This window comes from Anabrus simplex, chromosome 2, assembly GCF_040414725.1.
Source record: "Anabrus simplex isolate iqAnaSimp1 chromosome 2, ASM4041472v1, whole genome shotgun sequence".
Taxonomy (NCBI): domain Eukaryota; kingdom Metazoa; phylum Arthropoda; class Insecta; order Orthoptera; family Tettigoniidae; genus Anabrus; species Anabrus simplex.
The window spans coordinates 607734472-607757380 of record NC_090266.1 but is presented as its reverse complement, the minus strand read 5'-3'; the positions used below and the strand labels follow the sequence as shown (position 1 = coordinate 607757380).

The 22909-nt window shown below is 39.9% G+C and overlaps 1 protein-coding gene across 1 annotated transcript in view; it reads right to left on the bottom strand.

The window, feature by feature from the left end:
* Window positions 1-4875: 4875 nt before the first annotated feature.
* Klp3A (kinesin-like protein 3A) overlaps window positions 4876-22909 on the bottom strand; it is a 343005-nt gene continuing 324971 nt past the window's right edge. The window contains exon 20 of the mRNA XM_067139235.2: window positions 4876-6150. Within this exon, the coding sequence (XP_066995336.2) occupies window positions 6097-6150 (54 nt within the window). The 3' untranslated portion in view covers window positions 4876-6096. The remainder of the gene's footprint in view (window positions 6151-22909) is intronic.

The window sequence follows — 22909 nt, the reverse complement described above, 5'->3', positions numbered from 1 at the left end:
AATGCAAAAAGACAAACGGTGAACACGACTTTTAGGCTTATATATAAAGTAAACATAGTCATTCTTAGTTACTCATATCACATCATTCGTTTCATCTCATTAATTCCTCTGATTAGGTTGACGTCAGGAAGGGCATACGATCGTAAAAACTCGTTACGAAAATTTGTCGCTTCATACTTGGCCCCGTAGAGAAAAGGGATAAGGGTATCGTGTTATCATATTACGCAATATTGACAGAAAAGAACTTAATGGCCAGTCATTTGTCTCTGTCAGTTGAGCAGTAGGCCTACTGCACAGTAAACTTGAGTAAATCTAATCATTGCTTTGATCTGAATTATCGTCTTGTGTCTCCAACTTCCCTGCTACCGGCATGTCGTCATCTTCACTGCCATCTCACCAGCCATATATCGAGAGTATTCGGGGTCCTGTCTTTTTGAAACTTTCAAAAATATTTTTGTTCCATACTATAGAATCCAAACAGTTGAAATCTATTCCCAAATGGTATCTGGAGAGTTCTTGTATGTGTAGCAGAAGCCACTCCTTCCGAATAAAGATGTGTTGCATAAAGCATGCCAAATCACCAGCTGATAACTAGCGTATGTTAAGAGTTGTACTTCCGGATGTAATATGTAGTGACTGGTAGCGTTCTTTGCATAACTGCGGCTACTGAAAGCCAGACCCTTATTTTTAAGTACATTTCATGCTTGTTCTCCACATTTATTACATTAGGATTCACCTAAACAGCTGTAAATGGCATAAGAGAGATCACATTGTTTAGGTTAGGTATGCTATCAAGTGCCCGCGTAGTGCCAGAAGTTCCACGATGGGAAGATTAAAAATAAATAACAGGATATTTATGGATATCTACAGGTGTGGCGGTAATGCGTTTTATCATCATAATGTTTATATTTTTTTGCTAGGGGCTTTACGTTGCACCGACACAGATAGGTCATAGGGCGACGATGGGATAGGAAAGGCCTAGGAGTTGGAAGGAAGCGGCCGTGGCCTTAATTAAGGTATAGCCCCAGCATTTGCCTGGTGTGAATATGGGAAACCACGGAATACCATCTTCAGGGCTGCCAACAGTGGGATTTGAACCCACTGTCTCCCGGATGCGAGCTCACAGCTCATAATGTTTAATTTTGTACGATCGTTGTCTCCATTTTTTTATTAACACATAGTATGTTTTGTTTGGCGTCTCCGAAAATGGTTAAGTGGGGATGTAAAATAATAATAATTATTATTTTGTGAGGTATGTTGGCGAGTAAAACAATAGTTATGATTGGATTGTTTTTATCAAGTTTTAAACCTATTTCTAAAAAAAAACCCCTACATTGGCCCAAGTTACGAGATATTAAACGATCCCTTTGCTAATGATCTCGCCTGCTATATTAATAACAACCACCATGAATATTTCTTAACTAAAGTAAACTTGTTTACTCATGCCTAGGTGGTGCAGCTCTTTTTAGACAGGCCCCCGGTGGAAGGGAGTTGCATATACTATTTTTACCGCATATCAATCTTCCTGCCATTCGTAAATCTCTGGCATTACGGTACTGAAAATCAAACTCAGGCTCCCGAGAACGGCAGCTAGTTGTGCTAACCATTACGCTGGTGGACATTCTTAACTACAAAACAGAGACACATATACATGAATGATGCATGCTTGCAATGCGGAGGTCGGGCACGAAACTATTCACCTATTTGTGCGGCGCCATCAGAGCTGCAATAGGCGTACTCTACAGAGGCGGACATTTCTTAAATACGAAACACAGATGTACTGCATGAGTTCGACAAGTGTTTTCATAATAACAATATAAATGGTCCGTTATTGGACATAATAAATTTTCCAGCTAACTCTCCGCTTCGAAGGGGAATTGTTCTTCTCTGAAGAACTACGTTGGGGTGGGGGGTTATATGCAAGATTTATTTTTCCCTTTTCTTCATCTCAAAAAGCTACGGGGGGTGTCTAATACACGAGTAAATACGGTATACACCTTCTGAAAAAATGTTTATGCTCTAGAAATCCTTTCAATCTCATGTCAAATGTTGAGTTTCAGTTCTATGTTGTGGAGGTTTAATTGGCACACTTTTACCTTTTAGATTTCCTCACTAGCAAAAATCACACCGCATGTGATTGGCGCATTGAGGGGGCCACAAACCTTCACTTGTGAGCTTGTGTTCAAACACTTCACTTACTGCAATTACAGAATTAGCTGTTGTGTGAGGCCTTGCAGAATCTTGCAGAAACTAAGCATAATTCACTCTTCAGTCATGTCTGCAAAAAGCACACTCAAAATTTGTGTACTATACTTCTCTGAATTCAGTCTGTGAAAAATATTGGGGCGATAATCCTCTTAGCACTAGTGGCACACATTAAGCACGAACCTTTCCTCTTCATCATAAGAGAATAATTGCCTGGCTTCTCAGAGCTCCAATAGCGATTATTAAGGATCTACTAAGCCATGAGTTGCTGATTGAGAAAGCTACTCACAAAATTGCACTCAGGAAGCTGGATATTGAGATCTCAGTGCATGAACTTGGGTTGCTTTATATGGTTTTAGTGTAGTTTGGTAGCCATATGTGCAGAACCTCAAAATATATTTACTTGTACAAGATCGGGAAGTGATTTCTGTGGGAAACAAGCCAGACTGGCACTGGTTTTGTCTATCTTTTCTTGTGTTGGTTCTGTACATTTGCACTGGTGTTTATTGAGCACTGGGACTCAAATTTCCTTACCAATCTTTCAATTGCACTTCTTGAAGGTGGATTACCTTCAGGAAATATTTTAATACACTAGCAGAAATTGGAAGTGTTACACCATGAACACCTCTACTGAATGCCACCAAACTAATACCCCAGTATTTTCGTACCTGTGAGATATGTTGATTAAAATTTCATCCTCATATGACCTGTATTAATACAGGAAAATGCCATTCCTAAGGATGGCGGCTTGTGTGTGTATGTGATGGCTGTTGGATGTGTCTAACATTATTGTCTCTTTTCAGATAGAGATCGCAACATAGCATGCCTAGGACATGCTCAGGCAGCTTATCACCATCTTTTGGACTTTGTGAAAGGTCGGATCATAGGCATGAGGAATATGGGAGGATCACACTGACAGATTGTGCAGACAGTTGGCTGTGGTGCGATGACTGCAGAACGAGTAGCGACGAGATCAACTCAGGACAACAGTGTGGCAGGAAGAGTAGGCACAGGTCCTTCCAGAAGGACTACACCACGAGATCATCGGATTCGTCGGCTGGCCTTGACAAACAGGCGGATTACAATAGCTGAAATCCGCGCAAAGGTTACAGGCAGAGTTTCACCACGAAACCGTCGGGAACAGATTACTGGAAGCTGGGTTGAGATCTCAAGTTGCCATGCTTTGTTTACCGCTGACACCAAACCACAGACAATGGAGACTTGCATGGTGTAGAACCAGAGTCAACTGGAACATTGAGTGGCATTCTGTGGTGTTCAACAATGAGTCTCGCTTCTGTTCGTGTCGGTCAGACCGACATGAACATGTCCGTAGATGACCAGGTGAAAGGTCAGAGGAAGCAGCGATTATAGAGGAGCATACCTCTCCAACTCCTGGAATCATGGTGCGGGGAGCTATTGGATACAACAGGACGGATTTGGTGCCTATTGAAGGGAGACTAAATGCTCACCAGTATGTGGCAAGAATGGTAAACCTTGTTGTCGTACCCTTCATGACGAGGGTACCAAATGGCATATTCTTGCAGGATAAAAAAAGAGCCCACACTGCAATTCTCACAAGAAACGCCTTGATGAATGTACGGATTCCTGACTGGCCTGTCCGGTCCCCTGATTTGTCACCCTTAGACCATATCTGAGATGTGATGGGATGTTTCAGGCATGGAAAGAAATCTCTCAAGATGACATTCGGAGGCTGTTTGCTTCCATGCCATGCCGAATACAAGAGAGTATTCGTGCCCATGGGGGTCGTACCTCATACTGATTATGATTATGACGGACAGTTCCGAATGGACTGAAAGTTTAATCATTTAATACTTGTTATGTGATGAACATCTCCACCAAGTTTGATAAATACTGGAGTGGTACTTCATGGTGTAACACTTTCCATTTTGGCTAGTGTAGATTCCCTTAGTCTGATGAGCAGAATCAAGTTTAAAATACACTTTGCACAGAAACATGCCCTCTTCCGTTATTAGCCATCTAATCTTCCCAAAGCAGGTAGCAAATTGACCCAGAGACAAAAAGGAGTCACAAAACATTTCGTCCCTACTCTGGCAAACTAGCGAATCTGCAAATTGTCAAATGTTTAGAGGAGCTGAAAGAAGTTGTGATTACTCATGTCAAATCAATTTTTATATTTAATGATTGGTTTCATGTGTTAGGCATAAAGAACGAGTTGCAGATGTGAGACTTTGTCAGAGGGTAGACAATATTTAACGAATAAAATCTACACCAAAACTTCAGAAGTACAGATTCCCTAGTTTGTCACTTTCGCTAGTTTGCCAGAGTGGGGACGATTTGTCTGCCATTGTCAGCATTCAGCACACAAAGCCCACTCAGAGACAGAAAGGAGATAAGAAACATTTGTCTATCATTCACAGTTAGTCCAGTTAACCAGTCGCTGTTTTGAATGGGAGTGCTTGCTCACTATGAGGTCTCTGCTGCTGGCAGAGCCTTGTAAACAGTTAACATTTATATATGTATTGGAAGGGGAACAAAAATTGTACAAATAATTATCATAAAATATGAAGCTAAGAAGGACAGGAACATATACAAAAGATCAATCAAACGACACACCAATCTGGACAGAAGGAACAAAGGAGGGACAAGGACAAATAACTTATTATTATATGTTTTGTTTATTGTCTGCAAATGATAATATTAATATATACAGTATATTTATGTACAAACATTTTTCCTTTGTGTCAAACACACTCAATATATCAGTCTAGCACTTCTACTCAAGTAATGGAAGACTTACATAGTGTTGTAAGAACTTGAAGTTTGCAAGATATACTTTAGAGCCACGTCTAGGATCTCTTATTAGGTCATTTCTGTGTTAATGACAATTCGAGCATACTCCTTCGTAAATAGATGTTTAATATTAAAACTTTTACCATCTAGGAGAAATGGGTCACTCAGCCTCTTAAAGAGTTTTACAGCCTCCATAACCTCTAAATGTTCTATTTAATGTCTGCAATAATATAATCATGTTAAAATATCCAATTTATTAATTAAGCACACATTGAAAGAACGGAAGATAACATTGTATAAACAGTGTATAAACCTGGTATAAAAGTTATACACTGTTTATTAGTAAGACTGTAAATGTACAGTGGCTCAAAAAAACAAAAAATGAGTGCATGGGATTGTATAAGTTCCTTGCAAATACACTTTTCTCAGAAAAGAATTGAACCTATAGATATGTTTGTCAATTGGTGTGCACAGGGTTAGTTATCTACATGGAAGGTGAATTATATTTTGATAATAATTAAAATGAAGCCTGATAAATTATTAAATGTGGGGAAACATACAATACCATGCACTCACTTCTTTTTGAGCAACTGTACATCATCCACCTACCTCAATCAGTGTCACTTTGGCAGGGAACAATATGAGATTCTTTATGTCCATCATGCTTCTTGTTTCAGATTATTTAATTTTTGTCAAAACAGCTAGATGTTGAATTAGCAGACAGTTTACTTTTCAGCCAGATAGTACAACTGACTAGCATAAAATAAATTCATCAGGATAGGTACAAATTCTAAGAATATACAATTCACTTGAACTTAGAAAAGACATTTACAGTGAAATATACCATTACCCTACATTAACTGGATGCATTATTCATTGTACTGTTTACATTCATTGTGACTGCATTAAGATCTCACTTTTCTAAGTAGCATTCACTTTGTTTTAGGGTATAGAACTGTTGGACATCAAGCAACCACTAATGATTTCTCTGTACTTGCATTTTCGTTTTCTTAAGAGCACCAAATGCTTTGGAGCAGTTGGCTCAGCAATGAGAAATTGAAGGAAATACTTCTCTCATACAAAACATGAAACTTCAAATAACTCACAGGTGTCGGAAAACTATATACCTTCTGGTAGAGGTGGATCTTCTGGGGGTGGTGGTGTTGACCCTTCCTAAAAACAAAAATAAATTGTTACTATAAAGTGCAATTCAGGTAAAAGAATGATCATAATTCTGTTTACGGATAATGATACTGTAATGGTGAGAAAGAATAAAACAAAAATTCATGAAAAAGGAATAATAATCAATGCAGATATAAGACAGACAATGATGGTGATAAAAAGAAGGAGAGTGATAAACAGGATATAATAGTATAGGACAATTGAGGAGCATATTTCCAAAATACGTCTTATCCGCTTTGATTAGTGACTGCTATAATGCTACCCATTTGCTTGATATATATATATATATATATTTAAAAAATTAAATATATATTCATGTATACAAATATTCTCCATGTTAAATACATGTGTAACTATGTTACAGAGCCAGTTCTTTAGTGCCAATATAAATAGTGAACATAACTTATATGTACAAATAATTTGTAAAATCACACTATTTAACCCTCAAAGGGTGGAATTTAGCCGGCCCCGTGGTGTAGGGGTAGCGTGCCTGCCTCTTACCCGGAGGCCCTGGGTTCGATTCCCGGCCAGGTCAGGGATTTTTACCTGGACCTGAGGGTTGGTTCGAGGTCCACTCAGCCTACGTGATTAGAATTGAGGAGCTATCTGACGGTGAGATAGCGGCCCCGGTCTAGAAAGCCAGGAATAACGGCCGAGAGGATTCGTCGTGCTGACCACACGACACCTCGTAATCTGCAGGCCTTCGGGCTGAGCAGTGGTCGCTTGGTAGGCCAAGGCCCTTCAAGGGCTGTAGTGCCATGGGGTTTGGTTTGGTTTGGGTGGAATTTAATATATTAAAGTCAAATAAACAGTGTTACAGACACATGTAGTAGTTAAAAAGCTCAACAGATGGCAGTAAGGAACAATTTTAGCTCTGGCTGAATGGGGAATCCCCGAAAAGTGCCATTCTCATTTTCCTGGGTTATTACAAGCAGCGAGAAGCAAGCATCTTTGTGCATGCATCGCGAGTTCTGAACCTGGCGTTTTGCAATTTATAGCCTTATTTTGTGACATGGTGAGTAAAAAAGGGAGTCAGTATGCAAGAGATTGTTTCGATTTTGGTCTCCATGGATGTAGATAAAAGCGATTTTTTGTTTGAAAAGTCGGAAGATGGAAATTCAACTGATGAGTCTTTTTGAGTGAAAGAGCGACTCAAATTTTTTTTACACAATCTGCTTTATGTCGCACCGACACAGAGAGGTCTTATGGTGATGATGGGATATGAAAGGGCTAGGACTGGGAAGGAAGCGGCTGTGGCCTTAATTAAGGTACAGCACCAGCATTTGCCTGGTGTGAAAATGGGAAACCATGGAAAACCATCTTCAGGGCTGCTGACAGTCAGGTTTGAACCCACTATCTCCCAAATGCAAGCTGATAGCTATGTGGCCCAAGCCGCAGTCACTTTCTCGGTAGCGACTCAAATGTCTCAAAGAATGAAATAGCTGGTGAATGGACTGACGTGAGTAATTTAGACCTAGGAACTTTGACTGCCATTCTGATTTATAATATAAAGTAAGGAGCAATTTACCCTCACATTTTGACATCACAACTGAGCCTATTGTAAGTTATGATCTTCATTTCCGTGCTGACGTTTAACCAATAATGTAGAGTTTGAGGGATGTTCCATCATTCAACACATTACAACAATTTATTCAATTATAAGAAGACCGGTTTCGACTCCATGGAGTCATCAAGAGACTGGGAAGTTTATAATTACCATTTAAGATATTTAAAGTTAAAATTTTGATTAGGCAAGTTTTTAACCACTTCACTGCTGCAATCGAATATACTTGAGCTGCCAGAAATGGCCAGCCAGTGCTGCGATCAAATATACTCAATCTGCCTAATAATTGTGTTATATGATAAAAAATTTTTTGAGGAGATATTGCTGGAAATTAGTATGATAAGAGGGAAGTTTGAAGAAGAAGATGGTATGTTGTTATTTGGGGACTGGAATGCGAGAATAGGGGAGCAGAGCCCAGTGTACAGTAAAGAAGACAGCAAGGAAATGAGGGAAAGTAGAAGTGAAGATACAGTCATAAACAGTTATGGAGATAAACATTTAGAAATGTGTGCAGCGGGAAATTTATATATTCTAAATGGTTGGAAAGAGGGCAACAGGAAGGGGAAGCCGACTTATGTTACAGAACAGGGAGGAAGAATGACTGACATAGTAATAAGCTCAGAAGATATTGTACCATTCTGTCCAGTCACTAACAAAGGATATTTAACGCAGAAGTAATATTGCGCAACATGACGCCAACTGGAAGGGCGTGATGCCATATAGAACGTGGGAATCCAGAAGGTGATTTTCCTAGGCGATGCATGAGTGTGAAAGAATGTGTGGAAGGGAGAAAAAGAGATAAGAACTTGTTCGGGGGGAGAAGCATGCCATCCTAACAAAAATTCTTAAGCAGGAGCAGTCAGGTTCATCACATCACGGGAATCGAGTGATATCTCCTCTATCTGAAGGTTTTCCTGGATGATAAGAGGATGGAAATTATCTCCAGAATTTTACGAAGCCAACGATACGTCTAATGCTGTTAACAAATAATTAGATTAATAACCACATAGTAAGCCGACCACCGTGAGAAAATATTTAGTGGCCACATACCAATCTGAAGTTGTTTCCAGGGGCTTCCCAGAGCGTCGCGTGGGTTCCTGCCTTCTATAAGAGCTGAGAGGTGTGGAAGGAGGGAATTCATTCGACGATAAGATCGCTGTCCGTGCGTGTCGCGTCTCTGCTAATATTTACGCCAGAAACCTTTGTCTAAGACAAAGATTGTGAATAATAAGTGCAGTTGCGATAACTTTGATTCAGTAGATTGGAGATTTATAAACTTCCCAGTAGCAATCCAGGTGTATGACAATATTAGATGCTTTGAAGTGCAATCGCGAGTGTCTAATTAATCAACGCTAAAGTATGCTGTATTTATAGACTTCATTATGAAGCGGTGAGGGTGAAGTGGCGAAGTGCAAAGGAAGTACCAATAACAATAAGCTAGAATAATTGGTATTATTCCTGTTAGACTTAAAAGACTAGATCAGAGGAGCAGGAAATAGTTAATTGCTACAAATGACTCAGTGTTACTTTCAGTTTTGAGGTTACAGATAGCCAGTACCGATTCCCATGTCAAATTGGAATAAAATATATCGGGAGATGGTGTGCCGTGAATAAAGTAGATATTTAATTCTAGTGAAGACCGGTGCTGTGTGCAGGAGACGGGTGTTACGAACTTCCGTCCACAACCCCAAGAGGACGACCAACGGGCCACCCAGACAGAAGAAAACATCATGAACGACCTACACCTGGAGACTGGACCTAGAGGATCGACCCAGGACTATACCACCACCATGGTGGCTTAAGCAACCACTGTCAACCCGGAAGGAGAGGAAGAGGTCTCCAAGATGATAGATAAGTGAACCATAATTAGTATGCATGTGTAGGATCGGGGGCTGTTACGCAGAAATACAGTGATTAAATTTGTAAATATAGTAGGAGACATGATTACGGCTCATCAGGCCATTTATTGAAATGTCATTTTTATATATATTCAAGTGTAAGGCATATATATTTTATTGTAAGAAGCAAGGATTAAGTAAGCTTATGTGGTAGGATGTAGTATACATAGTAGTACGGGAGCTTGTTTATGAGCTTAGACCAGTGTTGCTTGGTGTCTGGCGTCGAAAAAAAATCTGCTTGTAAATATGGGTTACTTAAGACAGTATTCCATTTCTCTATATTGGGAAGGGTAGTCTGATCTGCGTAACGTAGAGCATGCATGCTGCCTGGATTCGATGTTTACTTCAATGCTTGCTTTTATTTGATCAACTGTGGGTGTAATGAAACTACACCGTCGGCTGTGTCATGAATATCTGCGACCCGTTTTACTCTGCCAACTAAGGGTTTGAACCCTAGACTTGAGGGTTAGCAGGAACACGTCAGATGGATTGACGGTGATGTTTTATGTGAATAACAGGGCAAAGTACTTTACATGTTATAAATGAGACCCATGGCGGTCTGTTGCTTGTGTTGGATATATAGAATGTGATGTAATTCCTCACTCATTATATGGCTATTAGTTTGTCATGAGTAGAGGAGGGTAAAAGCCCCTTGTGTAGGAGCTCTGAGCGCTTGGAAACTAGGCTGTGTTACATTATTTTGTAGTGAGGGAGGTTTCACTTGCGAGACTTGGAGGTCATTCCCCCAGCCCGCATGACCGTAGGGGGGGGGGGGGGCGCTCGCAGCCATTTTTAAAGGGCTAGGTTAAGAAGAATTCTTTCTTTTCAGGCAAGACGTGTATGCGACAGCGGTTCTTTCTTTCTTTCTTTTTTTTACTTGTTAATAGAGGTGTCTTATGTAGGAACTGGGGCACTAAGGAACTAGTTTAATTAGTATATCTTGTAAATATAATGATTGTTAAATGGACCTGTGTTAGCATCTATACATATATTTCTATGCGAGATAGGGAAAGATATGCCTGTAGTAGTAGATTCGAACTTGCTATTTGTTGTGTGTACTCCCCAAATATGTGTGGGGACCTTTTCGATGGCTTTATTTCTGCAAGACAGTTCTGACCCTACCATGATGTCTTTTTATTTGTAGGTATAGTGGTGCTGTTCCGTGTAAGAGACACATCCTTTCTTTTTTAGGTTCACTGATCATCTCCTCCGCACAGCATCATCAAGCTATTGTATATTTTTTGTCTTTGAAATTATAGATGTAAGCCTTTGGGGCATTTATTTTAGCACTACTAGTGCAATCAATTGTAAAGAAAAACTGATTTATGAATACAGAAACTTATGCTTGAAAAAAATTAAGTAAAGCGACAGTGTTCCTCATTTCATAATTTAATGTAATAGCATAATTTCCTAAAACCCATGCTCTTGTCACAAGAACCCTGTAAAAGACCTTCTGCCGACTGCAGTTAGGCTGGTGCATTTATCTAGTAACAGGTAAGAAGGTAAGTTCGATTATGCATTGTTGTTTATGCCCTGTAGGGTACAATATGTTAGAAGAAATCATAAGGAGGGTAGGGTGGGACAAGAAGAGAGAGTTAAAGAACAATGATGTACTGGGGGGAGGGTACATTAAATACAAATGGTCAGAGAAAGCAAAACAGTAATTGAATAAGATAATAAAAGAGGAGTTACAATTAGTAAGGTATGGGTGGGAGGTTGCGTTGGAGGAAAACAACATAGATAGAGCCTTAGAACTGAATTTATACCCAATCAAAAGGGTAACTCAGATAGACAGGTGCATGGTGAGTAAGAGGATAGAGGGGGAAGGCTGGTACAGTAAGGAGTGTGAGAATTTGCAAAATAGGGTTATGGGTGTGTTAAGAGAGTGTAGAAGAAAAGGTGGGAGTACAGAAAGAGAAGTTTTCTGTAAATTAAGGACAGACTACAAAAGGGAAATCAGTGAGAGAAAAAAGTTATGGATGAAAGAACAAACGGAAGCGATAAATAAAGAGTGTAGGACGAATAACATGGAAAAAATTTGGGAGAGAATAAACAGAATTAACAAGGGTGGAAGGAGATTTGAGAATCCAAGTATCGAGGATAAGCAGTGGGTGAACTATTTTAGTGAACTACTTGCAGGTGGGGGGAAGGAATGGTATAGAGAGATAGGGGGGGTTTCGATACGTGAACTGGACAAAGAAATTTCAAATGAAGAAGTTATGGAAGTGATAGGTAAAATTAGGGGTAGGTCTGCAGGAGGATGCAATGTATTAATAATAAGTTTTGGAAAGAATTAAGCAAATTTGGGCTGATGATAGAGGGCATAGTGAAGTTATTTAACAAGATTTTTGAGGGGGGAAAGTATCCAGAAGAATGGGAAACAGGAATTGTATGTCCAATATACAAGAAAAAGGATAATAAAAACACCACTATTATAGGGGTATAACGTTGTTAGATTCTCTAAGTAAAATTTATATAGGAGTTTTAGCAAACAGATTAAGAGACTGGGCTGAAGAGAATTCGGTTTTGTCAGATTTCCAAAGGGGCTTTAGAAAAGTAAAAAGAACGGTAGACAACATGTGTAATGATAGTGAAGATGATTTTAGATTAAATACACGAGTATGGGAAGAGGCAAAATTTATGTAGCGACAATTGATTTTGAAAAAGCGTTTGATACAGTAAACAGAAGTGCGTTAGTAGAAAAATTGGGTAGGATGGGGGTTTCTGGGAAGATGATACGTGCAGTGGAGGCGATATATAAGGAGGTCAGGTGCTGTGTTAAGTTGGAGAAAAACAGGTTAAGTAGGCCATTACAGTGTAAGGTGGTTTTAACACAAGGTTGTAAATTATCCCCAGTGTTGTTTATTTTATTCATTAATGACATTTTGGGTGGACACGGTGGGAATAATTGGCTGGCACCGGTTCTAAATGGGATGGAGATACCGGATCTGATTTTTGCGGATGATGTGATATTGCTTACTTTAACTGCTGGTGGGATGCAGCAAAGTTTAAAAGCAGTGTCAGAATATGCAAAGGAATGGGCCATGAAAATTAACGGGAATAAATCTAAAGTGTTAGTAATGTAGAAACTTAAAGGAGAAAAAAAAATTACTTGGATGGTCCAGGGAGAGAGGATAGAACAAGTAAATAAGTTAGAATACTTAGGAGTGATTTTAAACAGAAGAGGGACATGGGAGGAGCAAATTAAGAGAGCTACGGGAAAGTGGATGGCAGCCTTAGCCTTAGTCAGAATTTTAGTGGCTAAATTTCTGGGAATAAGCTATAAAACTGTGAGGTTAGTCTGAAGATCAGTAGTATTTGGCAGGGTAATGTATGGGGCAGACGTATGGAGGCTGGAGGTAAAGAGGGTTAACTTAAGACAAATTATGAATAAATTTGGTATGGCAGTGATGGGGCTCCACCAGTGCACAGAAAATGCTGGGGTGGAATGAATGTGCGGAGAAGAAATAGAGGTTGAGTATGTGAAAAGAGTAGACAAATACTGGATGGGTTTGAAAAGAGGGGAAGGAGGGAGGGTGCTTCAGGCTGCGTACTAACAACAAAAGAAAAGCATGTATAAGGGGTGCTGGATAGAAAAAATTAAACTATACTTGGAGAGGGTGGGACTGGGGTACATGTGGGAAGAGGTTTGGAAGAAGAAGGAAGTTAGGGGACAGAGGGTGCTTTTAAGGAGGGTCAGAGATATTCAAAGACAGAAATTGATTGAAGAGTGTAGGAACAGAGGATCACTTAGTGTTTTTACAAAGTAATTGAAGTGTCAGTGTTAAATATTAGGAATGTACGAGGCGTGTTTTTTAAGTAAGGTCCATTTGAAAAGTACACAGCGAAAGGTTATTTAAAAAAAGTAAAGTTATTTTCAGAAACTACATATTTCACTCAATTTTTCGACATAGTTGCCAAGTTTGTTCAAACCCTTATCATACCTCGTAACTAATTTTAAAATACCCTCTTCATAGAAACTTGCCGCCTGCTCCGATAACCAAGAGTTCACTTCCGTTTTCAAGTCGTCGTCATCATTGTAATGGTTGCCACTGAGGTGATGTTTGAGGTTGAGGAACAGATGGTAATCGCTCGGTGGAAGATCAGGACTGTAGGGTGGGTGGTCTAAAACTTCTCAGCCAAAACTGTCCAATAAATCGCGGGTCTGACCTGCAGTGAGGTCTTTCATTGTCATGGAGAAGGACAATTCTCTTTGTCAGCATGCCGCATCTTTTGTTTTGAATCGCTCTGCGTAGCTTTCTCAGGGTTTGGCAGTATGCTTCTGCATTGATAGTGGTTCCTCATTGCATGAAGTCGACCAACAAAACACCATGCCTATCCCAAAACACTGACACCATGATTTTGCACCGGGACAGAGTCTGTTTGGCCTTCAACTTTACAGGCGAGTGTGTGTGTCTCCATTCCATGCTTTGTTGCTTTGATTCGGGCGTGATATGCGAAACCCATGTTTCGTCTCCAGTTACGATCTGACTCAAGAAGCCGTCACCTTCTTTGTCATAACGAGTCAAGAACTTCATCGCACACTCAAATCTTTGGTTTTTATGGTCCTCTGTTAGGAGTGTCGGGACCCAACGGGAGCACAGTTTCCTAAACTTTAGGTGTTCAGAAACAGTGTTGTAAAGCACTGATTTCGACACGTCACGAAACTAGTTTGAGAGACCTGTTATTGTGATTCGCCTGTTCTCACGAATCTTTGCTTCAACTGAAGCTATCAAATTGTCAGTAATCAAAGAAGGGTGACCGGGGCAGTCCTCATCATGGATGTTGTCACGGCCATCTTTGAATTGTCGTACCCACCTACGCACTTTGCTTTCACTCATAACAGTATCACCGTACACTTCACAAATCTGTCAATGAATTTCTGCAGCAGACAGGTTTCTTGCTGACAAAAACAGTATCACTGACTGAACCTCACACGCGGTGGGCGAGTTGATAGTCTTAAACATTTTGAAAGCACAGAACAGAACCGTACAGGTTAGCTACAGAGCTGAAACTGAGCACAGTCGTTCTCGAGGCATGCCGGTACACGACGCATGCACTCGTTGCGATATGCGCGCGAAGTACTATTGTCTACAACAAAACGGACCTTACTTCAAAAACACGCTTCGTAGATAGGTTGAACAGAGGAGGATTACTATGGGGGCTGATCAGGTTATACAAGAATAAGGGATGGACAAAGGGTAAAGAAACGGAAAAGGTAAGAAATAAACTTTTGAGTGCCAATAAACAGGAATTATTAGAAAAAGGGGATGAGCGAAAAATCGTGGAGTGGATTAGCCAAGAATGGGAGAACGGGAAGGAATTAAATAGGTATTTATGTGCGGTAAGGAGAGTTCGTGAAATAAAAGTTAAAAGAGGAAAATCCTGTTATTAGTTCTAAAGTGAATTTTTACACTGTGTTTTCGGAAGAAATTAGTAATTTTATAGACATCACTGTTGAAAGTAAAAATAGATGAAATATTAGCTTTGGGTTTTTCTTCTGTAAGAGTGGTCTTAAGATGGTGCCTAAATTTATTGATTATCTGCTCTATAAATGATCTATTATAGCCATTCAATTTGGTGATTGACCCTTATAATATTGAGTTCGTTGTTGAGGTCTTTCTTTGTCATAGGTATCGTGAAGGCATGGTGGATCATGCTATTAAATGCTGCACATTTGTGTGTTTGGGGTTGTATGGAGTAAATCTAATGACAAGAGGCTGGTGTATTTGAGCACCTTCAAATACCACTGGACTGAGCCAGTATCAAAGCTGCCAAGTCGGGGTCAGAAGGCCAATGCCTCAAACATCTGAGCCACTCAGCCTAAAACTTCAGTCCCACAGGAGTTCTTTTATGTGCCAGTAAATCCACCAGCTTGAGGCTGACATATTTGACCACCTTCAAATACTATTGGGCTGAGCTAAGATCAAACTTGAAAAGTTGGGTCAGAAGGCCAGCATCTCAACTGTCTGAGCCACTTAGCCCGGCTTTTCCGTAATTTATTGAAGTAACAGTAGAGGACTTAAACATACATTACTTGTTCATATTTGTTCATAACATTACCAATATTGTACATATAAGCATATGATTTAAAGTGATTTGATAGAATCTGACAATGATCTTGTAGAACTAAAACATGCCATTCTTTGTTTAATAGTGTGTGTGTGTGTGTTTTTTTACAATTACATTATAGTGTTATGTTTTGAACTAATGTCTTTGACACATGGAAAAGGTTTTAAGTTACATTAACTAAGTCGACACTGGCAAGTACGGCTTCCTTCTTAAAAAAATTATTTGGCCAGTCAAGCAAATTACAAAGCCAAGAACTCAGATCACTAAAAACAAGTAATTTTCACAATCTTTCAAACATTTCTGGAAATATTAGTTTGAAAAAAACTAAAAATAAAAAAATAAAAGAGGGAGAGAGAAAATCATGGTTCATGTTTGTGGGTTACTGTAGTCACATCCTAGTTCGTTAACCATGGGCAACGGCTGAGTGGCCTAGTAAGTGGTCCTGAAAGTCGGGATACCAGTTGCTATGGAATGGGAGTGGGTATCTTGGACATATTCTGAGTCATGGCCCTCCTTGTGCTCAGGCGGCTAGGACTATACAATCCACCGGTGGTCCATAACCCGTTAGAGGAGAGATCCTCACTTGGACTATGTGCAAGTAGGGTAGCATCCTGCTTCATAAATTTACCGAGCTCAGAACATTTTAAGCAAACCTCGGACCTATGGGAGTAATGGAGTCCCACTCCCATTTGACAGGCGAGGGACTCCTTGGAAACAACTTGGCGAACGAAATGGAATTTGATGGGGAGCTATCAATATTAATGGGGCTTATGGAAGAAAGAAGGTAGACCTGGCTGAGTCAGCAAAGAGGATGCATCTGGATGTGCTACGAGTAAGTGGCATTCAGGTAAGGGGAGATAATGAAGAGATAGGAGATTAAGTGTACTTGACGGGTGTTAGAAAGGGAAGGGCAGAGTCTGGGGTAGGGCTCTTTATCCGGAATACCACTGCACGCAACATAGTTTCTGTTAGGCACGTAAATGAGGGAATGATGTGGATAGATTTGTCAGCTGGAGGAAGTAGGACAAGAATTGTGTCTGTGTATTCACCATGTGAGGGTGCAGATGAGGATGGACAAAGTTTTATGAAGCATTGAGTGACATCGTGGTCAGGGTCAACAGCAAGAACAGAATATTGCTAATGGGTGATTTCAATGCAAGAGTTGGGAATAGAATTGAAGGATACGAAAGGGTGATTGGTAAATGTCGGGAAGATATGGAAGCTAATGGGAATGGGAAGCGTTTGCTGGACTTCTGTGCTAGTATGGGTTTAGCTGTTACGAATACATTCTTCAAGCAGTGTTCTCCCTAGAAATTTTTGTCAGCCGGGTGGCAGGAATAAGTAGCCGGGTGGGGGAATACTACTTCAGAAATGAGTGATAGAATTTCAATAAATAAATTGTTTATTCCCCTCTGGTTGATATAGGTGGGGCACATGCTTGGATTAACAATAATATCAGAGAGGTAAACATAAACTGAAAAATTGATTTCACTGTTATCACCAAAAAAAAAGACAAAATAAGATATATCTTTTTCTACCATTAAAAAATTGAAATTTACTTTTAGCATGACATTTTATATGTTGATTCTTCTTTTCTTCTTTGAGGCCCAGTTGTCTGCAGCTCTTACATAATTGAATTCTGTTGAGTCTGGTCCCTCTAGTGAAATCAGCATCAAATTGTTGAGTGTGCTCTGCTTCATACGATTCCTCAAAGAGCTTTTATCTCTCTTCAAAGCCAGCTGTGCTCACGGGTATGGACAGTCCAATAGCAGCTAGTCTTGCTAAATTCGGAAAAGATTCCTTAAGCTCACATGTTGTTGCAAACTTCATCATTATTTGTTTAGGTCTTAATCCAATGTAGGACTCTCCTTGGAATATTTTTGATGCAACAGACCATTCCAGTTTAGCGCTATTGTAATTTATGACTGGAGGGCTTCCCATTTTAGAGTAGAAATCAAGAAGCAACTCAGAAGCTTCATTCTGATCTTGACTTTTTGCATTAAACACTCTTGAAAAGCAGGACATGATGGACATATCTGGAAATCTGTGTTCTAGATGTTGGATAACAGTATCTATGTATTTGCTATAAATTTTTGTCTTGAAGGTCACAACATTGACTCTGAATAAGTGATGTGGAAGTCTGACCATTCACCAGCAAGATTGTGACAGACTATGAAAATGATTTCCTGGAGTGTCTTTCAACTGTAAGACACTGAGTTTTGTGGCTTCTAAGATTGGCTCAATTTCTGTCAAGTCAATATCTTGCGTTTGCCAAGCTCTAGACAATGTGCACAGAAGAGGTAAGATATCTGAAAGCATCATAAATTGCAGCTAAGAAATTGTATGTCTTCATGAACTTGCTTAAGCCTTCAGCTGTAATATCATTCCGTTCAGTGGCCTCCCTTTCAAGTGCAACAACAACACTAACCACAGATCTTCTTAGAGACTGTACAGTAGTCATGAGACAACCATCTAGTATCACTAGCCAATTTTAGTTTAATTTGAGGGCTGTCCATGATATTCTGGATTTCAGTTAAACCAGCCATCCTGACTGAGGAATTTTGAAAAAAGAAAAAGAGTTGTCTTAAAATGTCATTAAACCTCACTAAATAAGGCACTTCAGCTGCTGCCTGGGCACTAGCAAGTGCCAATCTGTGGTTAATGCAGTGACAGTTTACCATGAGTCCATGTGTTTTCTCTCTTAGCAGTGTTGCTACTCCCTTTTGCTTACCAATCATGACAGCTGCCCCATCAGATCCTAGAACTACCAAATTACAAGTTTTTAACCCTAAATTTTCAAGGATTTCAGTTAGTTTATTTGTTATGGCCTCAGTTTTACCATCAATGATGTTGCAAGTTGACACAAAACTAACATTAACCTCTTTTTCAAGTTAGTTGACATATTTTATGTACACAATAAGTTGCTTCATTACAGAAATATCTGTAGTTTCATCACACAGAACACTGAAATAATCTGCTCAATGTACGTTCTTTAATATTTCACATCTAATTTCTGAAGCTATAACATCAAGTAACTCCTGCATTATTCTTTCTGAAGTATAATTAGCATTATCACCAGTATTAAGATGCTTTAGATACCCATAGCCTCACATTGTTTGAGCAATTTTCCGTATAATGTAGTATGTGGTAGCTCATTTTTTGCCAACCAATACATTGATCTTAGGGCTCCGAGAAAAGCATCTCTCTGTAAATTGTTTAAAATAGAAACTGATTTTTCTATTTGCCCAAATCCAGTTTCTTCGAATGCATGTCTTTCACTTAAATTTGAACAAGAATCGGTATGCAGCTTGCTTTGTTCATGGTCAACTAAACTCTCCTTTTGAAGTCTTGCACACCGTATAGTCACCCAAGTCACTTCCTTCTTTGTCGGTTTCTTCAGTGAACATTTTATACATGTGGAACAAAACATACCATTTTCTTTCACAACTAACCACGTAAATTGCTTAAACCAGTCATTGGTGATGTGTGTGTTTAGAAGTGTTTAGAAGAATATTTCACTTGTGGTTTTTCATTTTGAATACTTTCCACTTCACCAGATGAGCCGGCCTCAGCAATGTCCTTTTCGGAAATCTCTCCTGGTGTTGAATTATTACTTTTACTAGGTTCTTTCTTAAAGAAACTTAGAAGAGTAGATGTTTGACGAGATTTCCTGCTCATTTTGAGAACACAGAATTTGGCGTCAAAAACACAAAGAAATGAAACGGGCAGTTCATTTAGGTAATTCCCGCCAAGAGATTGAAAATAATACCAATATTCGTGATGAATTGGAAAGTAAAGCACAAATGGAAAACACTGACAACAATAGTTAAAATGTAATTAAATCGGAACTATAATTCAACTGAAGTCCATTTTAGCAGTAGTAAATGTTAAAGAAACCAAAAGAACACCGAACAAACAGATTTGCTTCGAAAACAACTAAGTTGGTGACACTGAACACTAACACATAATCTATCAATTCGTATGTTTCATATTCGATTGCAAAACAAGATTTTCCATCAAAATGGCTGCCATAGCAAATGCGCAATACCAAATATTGTATGGAAGTATTTGGTAAAATGTTGTGATAAGCTAGCGATGGAGTGGAGTCGAGAAAGTCTGTCTCGAGTTGAGTTCTATGCCTGGAAATGGATACTGCGCCGGAATCGAGTCCATGGGAATACGCATCGGTAATCTCTGACCGTTCGTAAAATTAGTTGTAACAACGAAACTAGCGGGAATGAAATCGTGATGTAACGAAGGAAGTGTGTTTAAAATAACACTTAATGACTCCAAGACAATGATATGGTTCAATATATGTGAAGTACATACATTTCAAATCAAGAATAAAATAATGAACAAAACCCCAAACTCGGTTAAATCTTAACTTAGGATAATCTCAAATATTAGTGTGGTATTCATGTTACCACTTCATGAAATTAAGTGTGGAAGGACTGAATGTCAGTAATTTCTGTGTAGCTGCTAGTGATATTGTTGTCCGGCCGAGCGGCTCAGACTGTTGTGGATCTGGCCTTCTTACCACAACTTGGCAGGCTCGATCCTGGCTCAGTCCGGTAGTAATTGAATGTGCTCAAATATGTCAGCCTCGGTACATTTACTGGCACGTAAAAGAACTCCTACAGGACACAATTCCGGCACCTAGGCATCTCCGAAAACCGTCCAAAGTAGTTACAGGTACGTAAAGACAACATTATTATTATCAGCATAACACTGTTAATGAGTTCACCAAGGTGACTGGGAGGATGCCGGTTCCAAGCATCACATTGGGATGCATGACTTTAACAATGCTGCTGCAACAGATAATCCTCTCCAATTGATTCGTAAATGTATTTCTACATTGAGAAAATGTAGTTAGAATTTTGTGTTTTAGAATGCTACTAATATATCACAATCACCATCTCGTTCTTATAATGGTCTCTAACGATCCTGGCCAATATTATACGGTGTATTTCTTCCATTTGTACTGCATGGAATTCGTTATAATCGTTATTAATTCAAGTACTGACAGAGAATTTTGAACATCTGGTGTTCTACCGCTCGTTCATAATCGTGTATCATCGTGCTTGGCCACTCCGTTGCTGTGGAGTGGCGTGCGGGTTTGTGACGTCATACGGAATCGAGACGAGTGCTTGCAAGCGATTCTACGTTGATCCAAGAGCCGCTCACGCACAACGCAACGTTATAGTGAAGCAAAACACTTAAACTCCAATGTAATTATGCTGACAACAATGAATTTTTATCATTTAAATAAACGGTTTCACAATATTTATATTTTAATTCGAAACAACCAATGACTCAACTATGTGTTCAAATAATGTAACTAGCACATATCTAGGTTATGTTAGCCGGGCGGTCTGTAAAAACAGCCGGGCAGTGCGCCCATTAAAAAGGTCCTGGGGAGAACACTGCTTCAAGCATAAGGCTATTCACCGCTACACATGGGAGGCTAGGGGTACCAGATCCATAATAAGACTATATCTTAACCGACTTCGAATTCAGGAAATCTATAATACCAATATAAATGGTCCGTTATTGGACATTATAAATTTTCCAGCTAACTCATTCTTGGTTGCCAGCGTTTCGCCCTCGTGTGCTAGGGTGGGCTCATCAGTTGGTACCTAGCACACCTACCAATACGCTGGCTAGTGCATACCGTGGAGGCCACTGCGTAGGCTAACTGGAGCCACCAGCAGTGCCAATGCACTGCGAGACTTTGTCTCATTATCAGAAATTGATGCCTGCTTGGCCATCAGATGATATAGATGTTATTCCCATAGGGAATTTGAAATATTTGTCCTGAATGAGTAAATTTATAATACCAATATAAATGGTCCGTTATTGGACATTATAAATTTTCCAGCTAACTCATTCTTGGTTGCCAGCGTTTCGCCCTCGTGTGCTAGGGTGGGCTCATCAGTTGGTACCTAGCACACCTACCAATACGCTGGCTAGTGCATACCGTGGAGGCCACTGCGTAGGCTAACTGGAGCCACCAGCAGTGCCAATGCACTGCGAGACTTTGTCTCATTATCAGAAATTGATGCCTGCTTGGCCATCAGATGATATAGATGTTATTCCCATAGGGAATTTGAAATATTTGTCCTGAATGAGTAAAGTTATAATACCAATATAAATGGTCCGTTATTGGACATTATAAATTTTTCAGCTAACTCATTCTTGGTTGCCAGCGTTTCGCACTCGTGTGCTAGGGTGGGCTCATCAGTTGGTACCTAGCACACCTACCAATACGCTGGCTAGTGCATACCGTGGAGGCCACTGCGTAGGCTAACTGGAGCCACCAGCAGTGCCAATGCACTGCGAGACTTTGTCTCATTATCAGAAATTGATGCCTGCTTGGCCATCAGATGATATAGATGTTATTCCCATAGGGAATTTGAAATATTTGTCCTGAATGAGTAAATTTATAATACCAATATAAATGGTCCGTTATTGGACATTATAAATTTTCCAGCTAACTCATTCTTGGTTGCCAGCGTTTCGCCCTCGTGTGCTAGGGTGGGCTCATCAGTTGGTACCTAGCACACCTACCAATACGCTGGCTAGTGCATACCGTGGAGGCCACTGCGTAGGCTAACTGGAGCCACCAGCAGTGCCAATGCACTGCGAGACTTTGTCTCATTATCAGAAATTGATGCCTGCTTGGCCATCAGATGATATAGATGTTATTCCCATAGGGAATTTGAAATATTTGTCCTGAATGAGTAAATTTATAATACCAATATAAATGGTCCGTTATTGGACATTATAAATTTTCCAGCTAACTCATTCTTGGTTGCCAGCGTTTCGCCCTCGTGTGCTAGGGTGGGCTCATCAGTTGGTACCTAGCACACCTACCAATACGCTGGCTAGTGCATACCGTGGAGGCCACTGCGTAGGCTAACTGGAGCCACCAGCAGTGCCAATGCACTGCGAGACTTTGTCTCATTATCAGAAATTGATGCCTGCTTGGCCATCAGATGATATAGATGTTATTCCCATAGGGAATTTGAAATATTTGTCCTGAATGAGTAAATTTATAATACCAATATAAATGGTCCGTTATTGGACATTATAAATTTTCCAGCTAACTCATTCTTGGTTGCCAGCGTTTCGCAGTGGCCTCCACGGTATGCACTAGCCAGCGTATTGGTAGGTGTGCTAGGTACCAACTGATGAGCCCACCCTAGCACACGAGGGC